This window comes from Malus sylvestris, chromosome 16 (genome assembly GCF_916048215.2).
Source record: "Malus sylvestris chromosome 16, drMalSylv7.2, whole genome shotgun sequence".
Lineage (NCBI taxonomy): Eukaryota > Viridiplantae > Streptophyta > Magnoliopsida > Rosales > Rosaceae > Malus > Malus sylvestris.
In genome coordinates this window covers 24,839,921-24,857,375 of record NC_062275.1, presented here as the reverse complement: position 1 = coordinate 24,857,375, position 17,455 = coordinate 24,839,921, and the positions used below count along the sequence as shown (strand labels likewise).

The following is a 17,455-nucleotide window of genomic DNA, read 5'->3' as shown; positions in this document are numbered from 1 at the left end:
CAGCGATCTCTTGAATAACCATAGCTTGCCATTTAACACCGTGCGCATGTCATCTTTTGAATTGAAGGAAAAATGAATCATGTCTTCTCCAATCGCCATAGCCTCCACTGCAACCTTTAGCAACCATAACTCCTTGATAACCCCCATAACAATATGGGAGCAAAGCTTCCTCGTCGTGAAAACCTTCCCTACCATGAAGAACTTGGATAATTTCAACCGTTCCTTAACCGTGTCACTAAATTCCACTTTGATCTCCTTAACTTCCGACAACCGGAGCCTGTTACAGAAAAGCTTTAGAACACTATCCATCATCTCCCTGTCCACTGTCCCAAAGACCATCGTTGACCCACGCTGACAGCAAGCTTCGAAACCCTAGAACTTTAGAAAACCCTCATGCACACAAGCGAAGAGGCTTACTTTCCCCTTGTTAGATTACATATTGAATATAGTTCATTGATGTGTCCTAATTCAAATGTATTGTATTCAATGTCTCTCATTCAATATTTTAATTTATTAATATACACATTTTAATTTATTTTTTGACCAAATAAAGTTATTTATTTATTTATTTTGTTTAACATTCTTTAAACTTGAAAGACACAATTAATGTACCTAAAAGTTTGTACCAAGATATTTGTACTAAAATATATTATATTAAATAAAGGGATACTTTGGATGTGATCCTTAGTCTCTAACACTCTTTTATTAAAACCTTAATGGTATTCAAAGTTTGTTCAAAGTCCCTTGACTTTGTACACCTCATTATATTACTATTAATATTTATATTTTTTTATAGTTTTGACATTAATTGTTTGATATTTTATGAGATTTATAATCCTATAAATTTAAAATCCCTCATTATAATATTATTAGAAACGGCTACAATAAAAAAATTCAAACATTTTAATTGAATAAATGGATAAAAACTATGTAACAATAAGAAATAATAAATGGCAAAAGAATGTCTCCATAGTGTTAAAAAAATTGGTACATTTCACATATAACAAAGTGGTACATTAATAAAAAAGAATGGGTACATTATAAATGAATTAGGGTACAAATAATAGATTAAAAAAAATTATGAGTACAAATGAAATTTTAAAAAATATGGGCGCAAAAAGAAATTAATACATGGGTACAAATTAAAACTAAAAATAAAATACTACAAATTTTAAAAAAGGTTGCAAATTAAAAGTGGGTACAAACTAAAAATATAAATATATGATACAAAGTTTATCCATAAAACATAAATGGAGAAATTAGGTTCTCATCACTCATTTTGCTACTCCATTGATTAAAACTTTATTCTTTTATTTGTACCCTAATTTATTATAATGTACCTATTTTTTTGTATTAATGTACTACTTTGTTATATGTGAAATGTACCAATTTTTTTAACACTATGGATACATTCTTTTGCCATTTATTATTTCTTATTGTTACATGGTTTTTATCCATTTATTCAATTAAAATGTTTGAATTTTTTTATTGTAGTCATTTCTAATAGTATTATAATGAGGGATTTTAAATTTATATGATTATAAATTTGATAAAATAACAAACAATTAATATCAAAACTATAAAAATATAAATATTAATTGTTGTTGATGCACAAAATCAGCGAGGGACTTTGGTACAACAGAAAATGTTAAGTTTGTGACCTTCGCTAGGTTGCTTCGGTTAATAGTGTGGATAAGTATGTAAATGGATAGAGACAAGGAAGCAAACACAAGATGTACGTGGTTCACCCATATTGGCTACGTTCACGGAGTAGAGGAGTTCTCATTAATTGTGAAGGGTTTACACAAGTACATAGGTTCAAGCTCTCATTTTGTGAGTACTAGTGAATGATTTAGTACAAATGACATTAGGAAATATTGTGAGAGAATGATCTCTATTTATAGAAGAGAGTTTCTAGTTTCATTCTAACATTGACACGTGTCGTGTTGTGATTGGCTTCTGATGTTGACACGTGTCGCGCTATGATTGTCTTCTGATGTCGACACATGTCGCGCTGTGATTGGCCTCCTGGTTGGAGGGAAACTCTTCTGGGTCCTTGACGGTACAACGTTGACTGGTGCTCAGTAGTTTCGGGATTGGTCAAGTATGGTACAAACAGTGCTCCCCTAAGTTCTCGAGTGAGGGAAGCTCCTCGGTTAGGGACTTGCAAGATCCAAGCTATTGAGTAATCACGAAACTTCTAAGTACCGAAGTGTGGTATCATTTTCACTTGCCTTATCTGTCTCATACGTAGATGTGGCATCTTCTCTGGAAGTACTTTTCCTCCATCCAGGGTGGTATCTTTAACCGATGAAGATGCACAAGGTAATGTATCAATTTCACTTAAAGCTTACTTATAGTTTCGGGCTTGGTCAAGTGCGATACAAAACCCTATAGTAGGAGTCCCCCAAGTCGTCGAGATAAGAGATTTGCCGAAATAGGTAACAGATAAGGTAAGCAATCAGACTTCCAAGCAAGCAACCTGGATCGAAGGTTCGACTTCGGCTTCCAATTGATTGTTCTCTTTCTCCTTGTGTCGTAAAGAGCAACAAGGATAAGGATAAGCAAATGGAGAAGAGATGATATGAGATACTTTTGCTTTTGAAGAAGTAACTTTCCACATGCTTATTCTTGAATTGGGCTGGAGGGTTTTTTGGTTTCCTCCAGAGTATAAGGCCGACTCAAGAATTTGAGGGTCAAAACAAGTCCATCAAATTAAGAGTGCGTTCGACCTTGATGATATGGGATACTTTTGCTGTTGACGAAGTAATAGATGAATCGGCACGTGTTCTGTTGCGTTTGTCTCCACATGCTTTTTTGTATCATTCTCACTTGCCCTATCTGTTCCTCAGGCAGATGTGGTATCTTCTTTGGAAGCATAAGATGCTGAAGATGAGTACTTGAAAGCAATGCCAGGTAAGTAATCAGGCCAGGATTTCCAGGCAGTCAGTTCCTGACTGGAAGTTTGATTCCAAGTGCTGATTAATTGCTCTCTTTCTCCTTGTCTTGCAGGTAAGAACAAGGCTAAAATAAAAGACAGAGAAAAAGCATGATATGGGATACTCTTACTTTTAACCCTGATGATATGAAATACTCTTGCTCTGGTGTGGCTTGTTTAAAGAGGTATTATCGGGAGGAAAAAAAGCTGAGTATTTCGAGAGACTCTGTTAAGAGTGCCCTCTCAGATGTGAAGAAAAGTTGAGCATTTTTTTTACTTGCAGGTCTGCCTGGTTGTGGAGGATGGAGGTCGACATATATAAGAGTCTCTCTAACAACAAGTAGTAGTGTTATTCCTTTACCCTTCTTGATCATAGCAATGTAGTAGGAGCTGCAATCTTCATGTGTTTTAACTTTGTCAAAGCACTTTGAAAAAGTGGTATGTGGTATCTGGAAAGCTGATGTTGAGTGTGAAGATTGTAGACAAGTTTTATCCAAGGAAATATGGCTCTCGAAGTTCGAAGAACGGTGCCTCTTCAGTTTTCGAACAAGCAATCCTGTCGGGGATCTGATTCTTAAGATTCAGAGAACGGTGCCTCTTCGATTTTTGAGAAAGCAATCTTGTTGGGAGTCTAACTCTTGAGATTCGGAGAGCAGTGTCTTTTCTGGTTTTTAGAAAATAATCCTGTTGGGAGTCTGGCTCTCAAGATTCGGAGAGCGGTGCCTCTTCGATTTTTGAGCACGTAATCCTGTTGGGAGTCTGGCTCTCAAGATTCGGAGAGTGGTGCCTCTTCGATTTTTGAGAAAGCAATCCTGTTGGGAGTCTAGCTTTCCAGATTCGGAGAGCAGTGTCTCTTCGATTTTTGAGAAAGTAATCTTGTTGGGAGTCTGGCTCTCGAGATTCGGAGGGCGATGCCTCTTCAATTTTTGAGCACGTAATCCTGTTGGGAGTCTGGCTTTCGAGATTCGGAGAGTTGTGCCTCTACGATTTTTGAGCAAGCAATCTTGTTGGGAGTATTTTCTCGAATGTGAGTAAAGGTTGGGCATTTTTGCTAGTCTGGCTTACCACGGAGCACGGATGTTGACACACATTGGAACTTTCTAGTTATCAAGCAGTGGTGCTGTTCCTTTACCCTTGTGGGTAATAGTAAGGTAGTTGGACCTTCAAAATTTATGTGTCTAAACTTTTACAGAGATCTTTGGCAAAGTTATATGTGGTACCCGAGGAGCTGATGTTGCATGTAGAAAGTGGTGCCTCTTCGAAATCCGGAGAGTAGGGCCTTTTCGATTTTTCAACCAACAGCCCTGTTGCCTTTTTTTTTATAAGGGCACCAATTGTGTGCAAGAAGTAAATTCAGAAAGTTATTGCTTGTAGGAATTTCCCCTTACTTCAAAGATTTATTGCACCTCATTTCTCCTTCATCATTTTTGAGAATGTCTGGCCCAACCGACCGTCGTTTTGACTTGAACTTTGGTGAAGAGGCAGTCATGCCTTCTCAAGACAACATATGGCGCCCATCATTCTTATCCCCTACTGGTCCTCTTACCATTAAAGACTTTGTGATAAAGAATGATATAACCGCTGCAGTGGTGGCCAGGAACCTTCTCACTCCCAAAGATAACAGACTACTTTCCAAACGGTCTGATGAGTTGGCTGTTAAGGATTCTCTGGCTCTCAGTGTTCAGTATGCAGGTTCTGTGTTTAATATGGCCCAACGCCTATTTGCTCGAACCTACCAAGTTGAATCATTGGCGGCTGAAGTGATAAGTCTCAAACAGAAGATCAGATGGCTCAAGCATGAGAATAAACAGTTGCATAGGCTCGCACATGACTATGCTACAAACATGAAGAGGAAGCTCGACCAGCTGCAGGAATCTGATTGTCAGATTTTACTTGATCATCAGAGGTTTGTGGGTTTGTTCCAAAGGCATTTATTGCATTCGTCTTCTAGGGCTATACCAGGTATGAAGCTCTAAATGATCAACCTTCGATGCCTCCTCCTTCTGGGGTTCTGCCTAGTACTGAGGCTCCAAATAATCACCCTCTGGTGCCTCCTCTTTCTGGTGCTCTGCCGACTGCTGAGACTTCTCATGAGCAACCTTTGTGAAAGCTCCCTCTTGTTTGTTTATTTTGATTCATGTATATGTACATATTTGTAACTTATCGGAGATATCAATAAACAAGCTTTGCTTCATTTCAACGTATTGTGTTAAATACACCAAGGCCTTCTTCACTAAGTTCTTTGAATTTTTCCTTTTGTTGAAGCTTGTATGTTGAAGCTTTGTGAGTGAAGCATGTAGGTTGAGTTAGTGCTCCTTTAATTTCCCGGGTGAGGAAAACTTCTCGTTTGGAGACTTGAAAAATCCAAGTCACTGAGTGGTTGTGAGACTTCCGAGTATCAAGGTGCAATAGCATATGGTAGGAGTCCCCTAAGTCTCCCGTCGAGGGAGTTGACGAATGAGGCATTTCCTTTCTAAGTGGTAGCCTAAAACTCCTTCTTCATATATATTTGTTATGAAAGTTGTTAGGCCCAAAGAAGAGGAGGCCTATGCAATTTTTTTTTTGAAATTTTTTTTCAATTTTTTTTTTCGAATTTTTGAATTTTCGAATTTTTGAATTTTAAAGCTTTGTAGGTGAAGCTTTGGTGTGGAAGCTTTGTAGGTGAAGCTTTGAGGTTGAAGCTTTGTTGGGCACCATGAATTGATTTTGCTTCACACTATCTTGATCAAGATAATGTGAAGCTTTTGTAGGTGAAGCTTTTGTGTTGAAGTTTTGTAGATGAAGCTTTTTGTGGGTGAAGCTTTCGTGGGTCAAACTTTTGTGGGTGAAGCTTTTGTGGGTCAAGCTTTTGTGGGTCAAGCTTTTGTAGGTGAAGCTTTTGTGGGTCAAACTTTTGTGGGTCAAGCTTTTGTGTTGAAGCTTTTGCGGGTGAAGCTTTTGTAGGTGAAGTTTTGGAGTTGAAGCTTTGTAGGTGAAGCTTTAAGGTTGAAGCTTTGTTGGATACCATGAATTGATTTTGCTTCACACTATCTTGATCAAGATAGTGTGAAGCTTTTGTAGGTGAAGTTTTTATGTTGAAGTTTCGTAGGTAAAGCTTTTGTGGGTGAAGCTTTTGTGGTGGGTGAAGCTTTTGTTGGTGAAGCTTTTATGGGTGAAGCTTTTGTGGTAGGGGAAGCTTTTGTGGTGGGGGAAGCTTTTATGGGTGAAGCTTTTGTTGGTGAAGCTTTTATGGGTAAAGCTTTTGTGGTGGGTGAAGCTTTTGTGGTGGGTGAAGCTTTTGTTGGTGAAGCTTTTATGGGTGAAGTTTTTGTAGGTGAAGCTATTGTGGGTGAAGCTTTTGTAGGTGAAGCTATTGTGGGTGAAGCTTTTGTAGGTGAAGCTTTGGAGTTGAAGCTTTGTAGGTGAAGCTTTGGAGTTGAAGCTTTTGTTGGGTACCATGAATTGATTTTGCTTCACACTATCTTGATCAAGATAGTGTGAAGCTTTTGAGAATTTGTAGTTGTCCTCCATTGATGAAGCTTTTGTTGGTGAAGCTTTAGAGTTGAAGCTTTTGTTAGGTACCATGAATTGATTTTGCTTCACACTATCTTGATCAAGATAGTGTGAAGCTTTTGAGAATTTGTAGTTGTCCTCCATTGATGAAGCTTTTGTTGGTGAAGCTTTGTTGGGTACCACGAATTGATTTTGCTTCACACTATCTTGATCAAGATAGTGTGAAGCTTTTGAGAATTTGTAGTTGTCCTCCATTGATGAAGCTTTGTTGAATTTCCCTTTTTTTTTTGAGAATTTGTAGTTGTCCTCCATTGATGAAGCTTTGTTGAATTTCTCAATTTTTTTTTTTTTTGGGAAACTAGAAATTTGAAAATGTGGGAAAGACAACATATACAAATTTTGCTTCCACATTGTTGAGCAAGAGATTGTGATGCAAGCCACATTTTGTAGTAGTTGAAGGTTTGGATGAACCATATAAATTGAATTTGCTTCAAACAGTCTTGAATTTGCTTTGAAGTTTTGAGAATTGTAGTTGCCCTCCATTGATGAAGCTCTTGTTGGCACCATAAATTGGTTTTGCTTCACACTGTCTTGATCAAGAGTGTGTGAAGCTTTTGAGAATTGTTGTTGCTCTCCATTGATGAAGCCCTTGTTGGCACCATAAATTGGTTTTGCTTCACACTGTCTTGATCAAGAGTGTGTGAAGCTTTTGAGAATTATGGTTGAACTCATTTGATGAAGCTTTTGTTGGCACCATAAATTGGTTTTGCTTCACACTGTCTTGATCAAGAATGTGTGAAGCTTTTGAGAATTATGGTTGTCCTCCATTGATGAAGCTCTTGTTGGCACCATAAATTGGTTTTGCTTCACACTGTCTTGATCAATAGTGTGTGAAGCTTTTGAGAATTATGGTTGAACTTATTTGATGAAGCTTTTGTTGGCACCATAAATTGGTTTTGCTTCACACTGTCTTGATCAAGAATGTGTGAAGCTTTTGAGAATTATGGTTGTCCTCCATTGATGAAGCTCTTGTTGGCACCATAAATTGGTTTTGCTTCACACTGTCTTGATCAAGAGTGTGTGAAGTTTTTGAGAATTGTGGTTGAACTCCTTTGATGAAGCTTTTGTTGGCACCATAAATTGGTTTTGCTTCACACTGTCTTGCTCAAGACTATGTGAAGCTTTTGAGAATTGTGGTTGCCCTCCATTAATGAAGATCTTGTTGGCACCATAAATTGGTTTTGCTTCACATTGTCTTGATCCAGAGTGTGAAGCTTTCTACGAGTTGTAGTGTTTGCATTGTTACAGAGGGGAAATGTCTGAAGCAAATGCAAAATGGCTGAATAGCTTGATCTTCGTATGCTATGCACTGAAGTTGTTATTGGCTTGCAATAAGACTTTGTTGGTGACCATAACTCTTGTTGGGCATAAGTGCCCCCCTAGTTGAGTAGTCAAGCTTGAGGGTTTTTGATTATTTGTGAATGCTAGGAGTTCACATGTACAAGTTGTATCACTTGTCTTCTAGTAGGTAGAATGAATGGTGAGTTGCTTTCATCACTTGGTTGGTGGTACGAAGATGAGTCCCTTCATCACCTTTCATCACATTTCATCACCTGGTTGGTGGCACAAGGATGAGTTCCTTTTTCACCTGGTTGGTGGCATGAATGGCAAGTTGCCAAATGATATTAGAGTACAGGTTGTACATTTTATCACCTGGTTGGTGGCATGAAGATGAGTTCCTTTTTCACCTGGTTGGTGGCATGAGTGGCAAGTTGCCAAATGATATTAGAGTACTGGTTGTACATTTCATCACCTAGTTGGTGGCATGAAGGAGAATACGGGTTGTACACTTCATCACCTGGTTTGTGGCATAAAGATGAGTTCCTTCTTCACCTGGTTGGTGGCATGAGTGGCAAGTTGCCAAATGATATTAGAGTACGGGTTGTACATTTCATCACCTGGTTGGTGGCATGAAGGAGAGTACGGGTTGTACATTTCATCACCTAGTTAGTGGCATGAAGATGAGTTCCTTCTTCACATCTCATCACCTGGTTGGTGAGAATAAGGGTAAGGTATCGAGGCACATTGTAGCAAGTGTCGAAGACATAAAGTATGTTAAACCCTTTCGAAGCATAGTTGGCTTATGTATGGATGTGTTGGAATGTATGATGTTTACGTATGAATGTGTTGGAATTTATGATGTTTATGTATGAATGTGTTGGAATGTATAATGTTTATGTTGATTGATATGAGTGATGCTTATGAATGTTTTACTATGCATGAAGGGATCTATGCTTTTGATATGTGAACCATGTTGGTTGTAACACTTAGTATCACATACTTTGTGTCAAAGTACGCATGTTGATGCTCTGAGTTTGAGTATAAAGGTAGGTCAGTGTAGACCAAGTGTTCCAGTGCTAGAAACGCAAAAGACTCAGAAGAAGTTATCTGAATTCCCTCTTCTTTAAATATTTACCAGATGGCTTGTGTGACAAAAGATCTCAAGTGGTTGAGAGTCAAAACATTTGTAATGTGTATGCCTTCTTATAATAACATTTCCTTCAATACCTAGTCCTCCACTTTAAAAGAGTGAGGCTTGGCCCCATAGTCATAATAGTCGACGGTACATTCACCCCTGGTTGTCTTGATACGAACTTTTATCCCTCTTGTTGTAATGGGCTTGCTGAGAGTAAAAATCTTTCCTCTTACCAAGAGACATATACGTTTGGTGACTTAGCGAGTAACTAAATAAGGCAGAAGATGATGCAATGGGTGTTTGAATGGCCAATATCTCCTCACTTGGTAGAACTTAACTTCCACTTCCCACTTGTTGATAGGGGTTAACCATATAGGGTTCCTTTGGTATGTCCTTGCTTCGGCGGAGGCGTGGTTGTAAGCCTGTGCCATCACCTAAGAGTAAGTCTTCCAAGTGTTGGCACTGATTATGTACTTGAAGAAACAATCACGTAAGCCTGCTGTGAAGGCCTTGAGGGCGGTCTTATCATCTGCCTCAGCGCAGCGAGAATACTCATGGCTGAAACGATCGGCATACTCTCGTAGTAACTCGTCCAGCTTTTGGCGAATAGTGTACAAGTCATCTGCAAAATGCAAGTGATCGGTCTGGAAGATGTGTTAAGAGACAAATAGTTTCCTCAATTCATCAAATGAGTCTACTATCTCAGGTGAAATACGGCAATACCAGTTTCTACTATCTCAGGTGAAATACGGCAATACCAGTTTAGAGCTTCGCTAGAGAGGGTGGAGGGGAAGAGAATACATCGCTCTTCGTCGGTGTGCATCCGATATGCCATGGTGGACTCAAAGAGGTTAAGGTGTTCAATTGAGTCCTCCCTTTCAGTATAGAATTGTAAACCAAGCTTTTGTTTTGTCTTCGCTTGAAGAGGGGTGTCGAGGATCCTTCTTGTGAGAGGGCCAGGCCTGGGTTGGTTCCAGTTAGGTATCTTGGCCTAATGTTCGGCCTTCAACTTATTTACTTCCTCAAGGAGCTGTAGGACAAGGGGTCCCTGAGTGGAGTCATGTGCCACTGAAATTTTCTTTCGTAAGTCTCCATCGCCTATTGGAAGTAGGAAAGTTTGAGCAAAGGCGTGTGGTTTTTTCTTGGATTCGCCGTACTGACTTCTAGGGCTAGTTTGTCGGAATACCTCAGAGTCCCCCGTACCTTCATGTTCCTCTAGGATCTGTCGTTCATTCCCTAGATTGGCAGCTGGCCTGGGTCGTGGGAGGGGACCAAGTCTTTTAGAAACCCATGGGTCATTGATCTTCGAGCATATGTGGAGGTGATTCTGTCGACGTTGCTTTAGGAAGTCTCGGCAGTCATGATAAACGGCTTTCGATCTTTCCAACCCTTCTGTAAGGAGGTGTTTTCCTCCACTTCTTCTACTTCAGGTCGAAGCATCTGGGTTAAGAGAAGTCTCATGTTGATCAATACTTTGATAATTAGCTTGCTCTTCATTAGGGATACCCATGTCAAAGGAAAGTGACCCTTCATATTGGGGGGCACCCAGATGATGGTTAATGTCCACGGGGGTAACGAGCTCGCGTGATTGAGTACGCCTAGTTTCGTGGAGCGTCTCAAAGAGCTTCTCATACTGCTCCTGGAGGACTTCATTCTTTATTGCTATCTTGTTGTTCTGAGCTTCTAACTTATCGACTTTAGCTTGAAGAACCTTATTTCCTTCCTTCTTTTGTTGCCTCACACCAAGTGCAAACGGGGTGTCATTCTGCATGTTGTGGCTTCCTTCGCTCCCCATGTTGGAAAGGGATGTCTGGTCAAAAGAGAGTGTACGAATGGTGGAAATCAGCTTAACAAAGCTGAAGAGAGTGGGAATAAGTGTCGTTCCCACAGACGACGCCAAATGTTGATGCACAAAATCAGCGAGGGACTTTGGTACAACAGAAAATGTTAAGCTTATGACCTTCGCTAGATTGCTCTGGTCACTAGTGTGGATAAGTATGTAAATGGATAGAGACAGGGAAGCAAACACAAGATGTACGTGGTTCACCCATATTAGCTACGTTCACGGAGTAGAGGAGTTCTTTTTAATTGTGAAGGGTTTACACAAGTACATAGGTTCAAGCTCTCCTTTTGTGAGTACTGGTGAATGATTTAGTACAAATGACATTAGGAAATATTGTGAGAGAATGATCTCTATTTATAGAAGAGAGTTTCTAGTTTCATTTTGACATTGACACGTGTCGTGTTGTGATTGGCTTCTGATGTTGACACGTGTCGCGCTATGATTGCCTTCTAATGTCAACACGTGTCGCGCTGTGATTGGCCTCCTGGTTGGAGGGAAACTCTTCTGGGTCCTTGACGGTATAACGTTGACCGATACTCAATAGTTTCGGGATTGGTCAAGTATGGTACAAACTATAGTAATATAATGAAGTGTCACATCCCGACCCGAGCCCCCACCACATCTCTGGCTCAACTCAGCTGTAGCACAATATTATCCGCTTTGGGCCCTAAACACGCCCTCACTGTTTTGTTTTTTGGAACTCGCACGAGAACTTCCCAGCCGAGTGGGTGACCTATCATGGGATTGCGCGCGAACTCGCTTCACTTCGGAGTTCCGACAGAAACCGAAGCCAGTGAGCTCCCAAAAAGCCTCGTGCTAGGTAAAGATGAGAATATATATATAAGGCTTACAAGATCCTTACCCCTGAGCGATGTGGGATCTTACAATCCACCCCTTAGGGGTCGAACGTCCTCGTCGGCACACATCTGGCCAGGGATTGGCTCTGAAACCAAATTATCACATCCCGACCTGGGCCCCACCACATCCCTGGCTCAACTCTGCCATAGCACAATATTGTTCGCTTTAGGCCTCGACCACGCCTTCACGATTTTGTTTCTGGAACTCACACGAGAACTTCCCAGTGGGTCACCTATTATGGGATTGAGCGCAAACTCGCTTAACTTCGGAGTTCCGACAGAACTCGAAACCAGTAAGCTCCCAAAAAGCCTCATGCTAGGTAGAGATGGGAATATACATATAAGGCTTACAAGATCCTCATCCTTGGGCGATGTGGGATCTTACATGAGGTGTACAAAGTCAAGGGACTTTGATCAAACTTTGAATACCATTAAGGTTTTAATCAAAGAGTGTTAGAGAGTAAGGACCACATCTAAAGTATCCCAACATAAATATACCATATGTAGTACAAATTAAAATTGAAAAGAAAATTGGTACAAATTAAAAAAGGTTTGCAAATTTAAAAGGGGTACAAACTAAAAATAAAAATATATGATAAAAAATTTAGCCATAAATATAAATATACTAATTGTAACATTTTTAACACTAAATGAATATTTTTAGGTAAAAATATTTTATTATTGAAATAATTAATGACGTTATTAATACCTAAGGACCTTGATCAAAAATTGAAAAAAGAATAAAATTTTAATCAATGGAGTAGCAAAATGAAGGATGAAAACCTAATTTCTCAAAAAATAAAAATGAATTTTGTTTTCTTCAATATAAATAATAAAACTCTCTAGAAAACTAAATAAACATCACGGTGTGCTAGTGTAATTAATCTTATGTTAAAAGGATTTTGTGAAAAACGAAAATCAGGTGTGGTACATGTATGCGTAATTAACCTTGTAGAAAATTAACCAGTTGGCTTAACTCAATGGAGGTGGCTTTCTCATTTCTATATTTTTCTATCTCCTTCTGTTTTGTATGGTTTAAATCACGTCAATATTTTATATTTATATTATTTATTATTTTATTATTTTTATTAGAAAATTAATATAAAATATTATCGTGGCTTAATAGGTGAGGAGGGGATGAAAAAAGTATGGAAATGAGAGAGGCAGACAATCCACCTCCTAACTCAACACCAGTTGTGGCGGGTATCCAAATTCTAAACCGATAGAATGCAGCATCCCGTTGTGTTGGCCACCAAATTCCACTGCACAAAATCTGTCGTCGACAGCACCGCCGTCCGCAAGCAGAGCGCCACCTTCTCCCGCAGCCGCGGCGAACACTTCAAAACCTCATTCCAATTAGCTTGCAACTATCGCAACCCAGATAATAATTTGGTCTCTCCAACCACTTCCCCCATTTCTACAAGGTCGGTAACCTCCAAGCTCTCACCTTTTTCGGTATTTCAATTCTGGGTTGCTGATAAAGTTTAAGATGGTAGTGGGGCAATTGGGTAATTGTTGCATTCTTTCTGGGTGCAGATGGAATTACAGAAAATGCATCAGTGTTTCTTGGAGATGGGTTTCTCAGATCATCTCTTTTTATTTGTTGTTTCTCAATGTTGTTGCTGATGCTGAGGCATTTGATGATCCATCTCCTTCTTTTATGTATGATTGTGAAGATGTTAGCAATTATTATGACAGTGCGGAGAATTTAGAGGGCAAATCGCTCAAGACAAAATTGAATTCCATTATTTCCGGGCACCAATCTTTATCCTACAGAGAGGTATTTAGCAATTAACATTCACTATTGATCCTGTTGTATTGCTACGTTTTAGTAAAATCTAATATGATTCTTGATTTTAGCCACTTAGTACCACGGTTTAATGGTATTCTTGATGCTTCCAGGCGTGTTTGAACCACATTGTTGCTAGGCTAAGCCCACCCTCTCCCTCTTAGTATAGATAATATTGTTTGTTCAAAAAATAAAATAAAATATATGATTCTAGATTTTCGATTTTTGTGGAAATAGGTGTGGAAAGCTCTCAAGATTCTTGATGCTTCGGATGTTGACAACCCAGAAGCTTCGTCGGGAATGTATATGCTGAATACTGCTTCCTGCATTGTTTTTTGTACTATCAAATATACCCTGCAACTCTTACCAATTCGCTTACCGACTCTTTTATGCAGAGTTGAAGTTTACTCCTTGAGGGTTGTACCCAAGTCTTTAGCTGGGAAGCCCGAAGGATGGAATAGTGAGTCAATTAACCAGACTTTCCGCAGCATGTATGATTTTGATGTTGGTTTCTTGCATTCTAATGGTCTGTGGTTATGGTAATCGATTTGCTGCAGCTCCACCTTTAGCAGTTTGCTCTTCTATGGTCTTTGTATTTCCAGGACAGATATACTTAGAAACATGAGATATTTATTGTTTTAATGTTTAAACTTCAAATAGAGAAATTAGTGAAAGGTATAACAATTGTATATGTTACGTTGACTACTCTAACTGAAAGAAGTTTAAAGTAGCACAATTTTGGCTCATAAATCTCTGTCTAGATACTGGTTACATCCTTTGATTAGGTAGACGTACTGACATGTTCAAATGAAATGAATTTTTGTTCGTTTGCAGTGTTTCTTTTAGGTCGGCCTTCTATCAAGTTGTTTTTTATTTTTATTTTTTATTTTTTATTTTTTATTGTTCCAACGCTCGACCCTTTATTATACACAGTTGCCTATTTTTACTCTGCAAAATATATCAATCTCCAAGCTCTATTTTCTATTTTCTGTTTGGAAGAAATTAAATGTTAATGTTTCTGTTTTCTAGGGGAGCATCTATGGCCTCGTTCTTATGGGTTAAAAGATGGTGCGTCTTTGACAGATATACACAACATTCGCCCAGCAGATGTGAATGGTAAGATGGGCCACTGCCTGTATGTATTGTGAAAATCAGGTCTCTTGTGTTTTGATGTAAAATAGTTGAAGTGTCCTGCAGTCAATGCATCCAGGGGGAACAAATACTATGGAGAATGCATGGGTAACTCAGCTAAATGTTTGAAGCCAGCAAACAAAGAAGCCGCTTTGGACACGGAAACTGACAAGGACAGATGGGCACCACCTAAACAGGTATTTTAGCTATATTTTGGCATATCATAATTCTTTTCATGTTCCTGTGCTAGCACGTAGATATGTATCATATATTTTAATCTGATTGAAGTTGTTAAAACCATATTGTTTACCATCAAATGTTGGAAATTTATGAAATGAGAAGAGATCCTGAAAAACACAAATAATAATATGGCAGGATGAAACTTTGAGCAAGCAGAATCAAAAGTAAAACCCACATATTTGGATTTTATTAAAGTTCCGAGGGTCCTTTCACAAGTAGAAGAAAATTCTGAAGATACCAAAAGCAGTGGTACTGGTATCAAACAGGGTATTAATCTCTCACAATGCACGCAACATGTGCCACACAAGTTGTAAATTTGGATGTTATACCCATGCATGCCTTAGCAGTCGAGGGTTGAGAGGAGGCATATTCATGGTAGCAAGGATTATGGTATTCTGGTACCCTCATTTAGGAGTTTAGGTTTGAAAGAAGGCTTATCAATGGTTGCAAGGATTCTAGTATTCTGGTCATCATATAAATATATCCTGTTACATTAAGAAAGGTCTATTCGGGTAGCAAGGATTATAATATTCTGGTACCCTCATATAAAATATATATCTTGTTACATTACTTTTATTTCTGTTATTGTTCTGCAATTGTGTAAAATTGTTTTTGGTATTCAGAGTTCTTATTGGTATGGGAATGGCCAAATGGTGTAGTTCCTTTTGAAGTGTGGATCCGTTGTCTCCTTGATTGAAAGGAGTGTTTGACTGAGGTTCTAGGATTCTAGTTCTAGCATGGCATTGAAGACTGAACCCTTGATTTTTGGCTGTAACTTGCTTTATTTCTTCTAGCATAGAGGAGATGTTGCTAGGGCACTGATGTACATGGCAGTGTGTTATGGGTTTCATCAACCAGGTGGAGGCCCAGCTCTTCGCCTTTCAGATTCTCCAAAAATTTGTAAGTATAATTGGAAAAATAATCTTTGACTAGTTTGAGATCAAATTCGATTTTAGTGTTGCATCTCTGTTGCCATGTAAGCACAATCCCTTTTATATGAGAATTAAGAGGCATTGCGGCTAAACGTGGGGCAGAAATGCAGTTTATATTTGGTTTTGTGAGTTCATTCTTGCATGCATATATTGTTTTATTAGTTGGGAATTAAGAATTTGTACCTGTTTTGAGCATGCACCTTGATAGCATGAACTTTTTGGGTGCATGCGACAGCAACTGGTGAGATGGGACTGCTTTCTACATTGTTAAAGTGGAACGATAGTGATCCACCTTCAAGAGAAGAGAAGTTAAGAAATGAAAGAGTATGCAAGTTTTATCAACACAATAGAAATCCTTTTGTTGATCATCCAGAATATGCCCGTCTCATATGGAGAAAACATTTTATCCATCGTCTTCCAAGGAGTCATGAAATTCACAACAAAAAGGCAGTTCGGAACAAGGTATCGATTCTTCATAAGCTGTTACCTATTTATACGATTCATACAGATATCACAAAAACTTGCAAATCTAGTGTCAGGGAAACCCTTGTCTCAAGTGCTAAATATATTAATTATGCTGTATGCAGGATAAATTCCACAACTATGCGTCCCTAAAAGGCATTTAACATTCCAATTTCCTCTACAAAGTCGTATCTTCTTCATTGAAAACGATAAAAAGGAGAGAAGTAGTTTTCTAGTGCAATTATTCCCTAATGAGTTGACGTCTAAAGTTGTTATTTTGGTGCTCCAGGAAACATGAGCAAACAAATCCTCAGTTGACAGGGTTCAAGCCTTCAAGGAACGACATGGCAGAATCGTTATGAAGGGATGAAAACATTTTCCAAGTTCATAAAACCTTGATTTAGTGGCGGGAGGTAGCCATGAAGGTTTTTTGCACGCCATGACATGGCAACACGCCTATCATACTATCATTTCACTGGAAGTTTGAGTTAAAATCCGTTCGTATTGTTAAGGCCGTCTTACAATTGTCATTACATTTTTATGTATTTGTTTTGCAGATTGATATTAATTCTTTTGCACTTGACATCTGTGCATACCAACAGCTGTGAATGTTATTTATTAATTAGGTGGCACTAAGTTTATGGTGTGAATTTAAGACTGATGATACTTCTCTTCCAAATGTTAGAAGAAGTCGCAAGTTTGAATTCTTTTTCGCCCATTGATTAAATACGCAATTTGAATTAATTCTCTAGGTGTACGAGAGGAGGACGTGTTGATTAAGGTAACACATCTTTTGATAGAGGCTTAACTTGAGTCATAACCAAAAAGTATAACATGTTTGGTGAAATCAATTTATGACACATTTTGTCTGAAAGAAAAGTGAAATCATTATTATTCTTATCTTTTTCGGGCTCACAAACACATGAATATTGAAATTATTCCGACTTATGACTTCTCTTATTTTTGCTAACATGTACGGAGTTAAAAAAAAGAAGAAAAAAAAGTTCCTCCCGCACTACAATACGCAATGATAGGAAATTCAATTAGGATAGTGTCTCCCCAATATCGATGATTTTGCTCATTCTAGACAAGTGAACATGTTATAATTCATAAACATCCAAAGCCAGGAGTTACCACTTTGGAATGGTATGTTGATCTTATTATTAGGGAACTTTAACGAAAAGCACCCGGTACTGTTCACTTTAACGAAAAACCATATTTTTACACTAAAAAGTCAATCCTGGTACTATTCACTTTACCCTTTATTTTGTTCTTATCATTAGAACCACATTTTG

At 38.6% G+C, this 17,455-nt stretch overlaps 2 protein-coding genes across 3 annotated transcripts in view; both read left to right on the top strand.

Annotated features, from left to right (window-relative positions):
* Positions 1-4,540: 4,540 nt before the first annotated feature.
* Positions 4,541-17,455, top strand: part of LOC126607927 (uncharacterized) — a 96,690-nt gene continuing 83,775 nt past the window's right edge. Inside the window, exon 1 of the mRNA XM_050275642.1 lies at positions 4,541-4,630. The gene's annotated coding sequence lies outside the window, so the exon portion shown is untranslated. The remainder of the gene's footprint in view (positions 4,631-17,455) is intronic.
* LOC126607920 (uncharacterized) lies at positions 12,746-16,864 on the top strand. 2 transcript variants are annotated; one of them, XM_050275636.1, is made up of 9 exons: positions 12,746-13,030; positions 13,143-13,386; positions 13,633-13,697; positions 13,791-13,855; positions 14,425-14,511; positions 14,593-14,723; positions 15,561-15,666; positions 15,934-16,160; positions 16,286-16,864. In XM_050275636.1, exons 1-9 carry the CDS (start codon positions 12,834-12,836, stop codon positions 16,322-16,324), a joined length of 1,161 nt encoding a protein of 386 aa, XP_050131593.1. In that variant the 5' UTR covers positions 12,746-12,833; the 3' UTR covers positions 16,325-16,864. The 2 variants fall into 2 exon arrangements, with proteins under 2 accessions (XP_050131593.1, XP_050131592.1); XM_050275635.1 differs by having other exon boundaries at positions 13,633-13,855.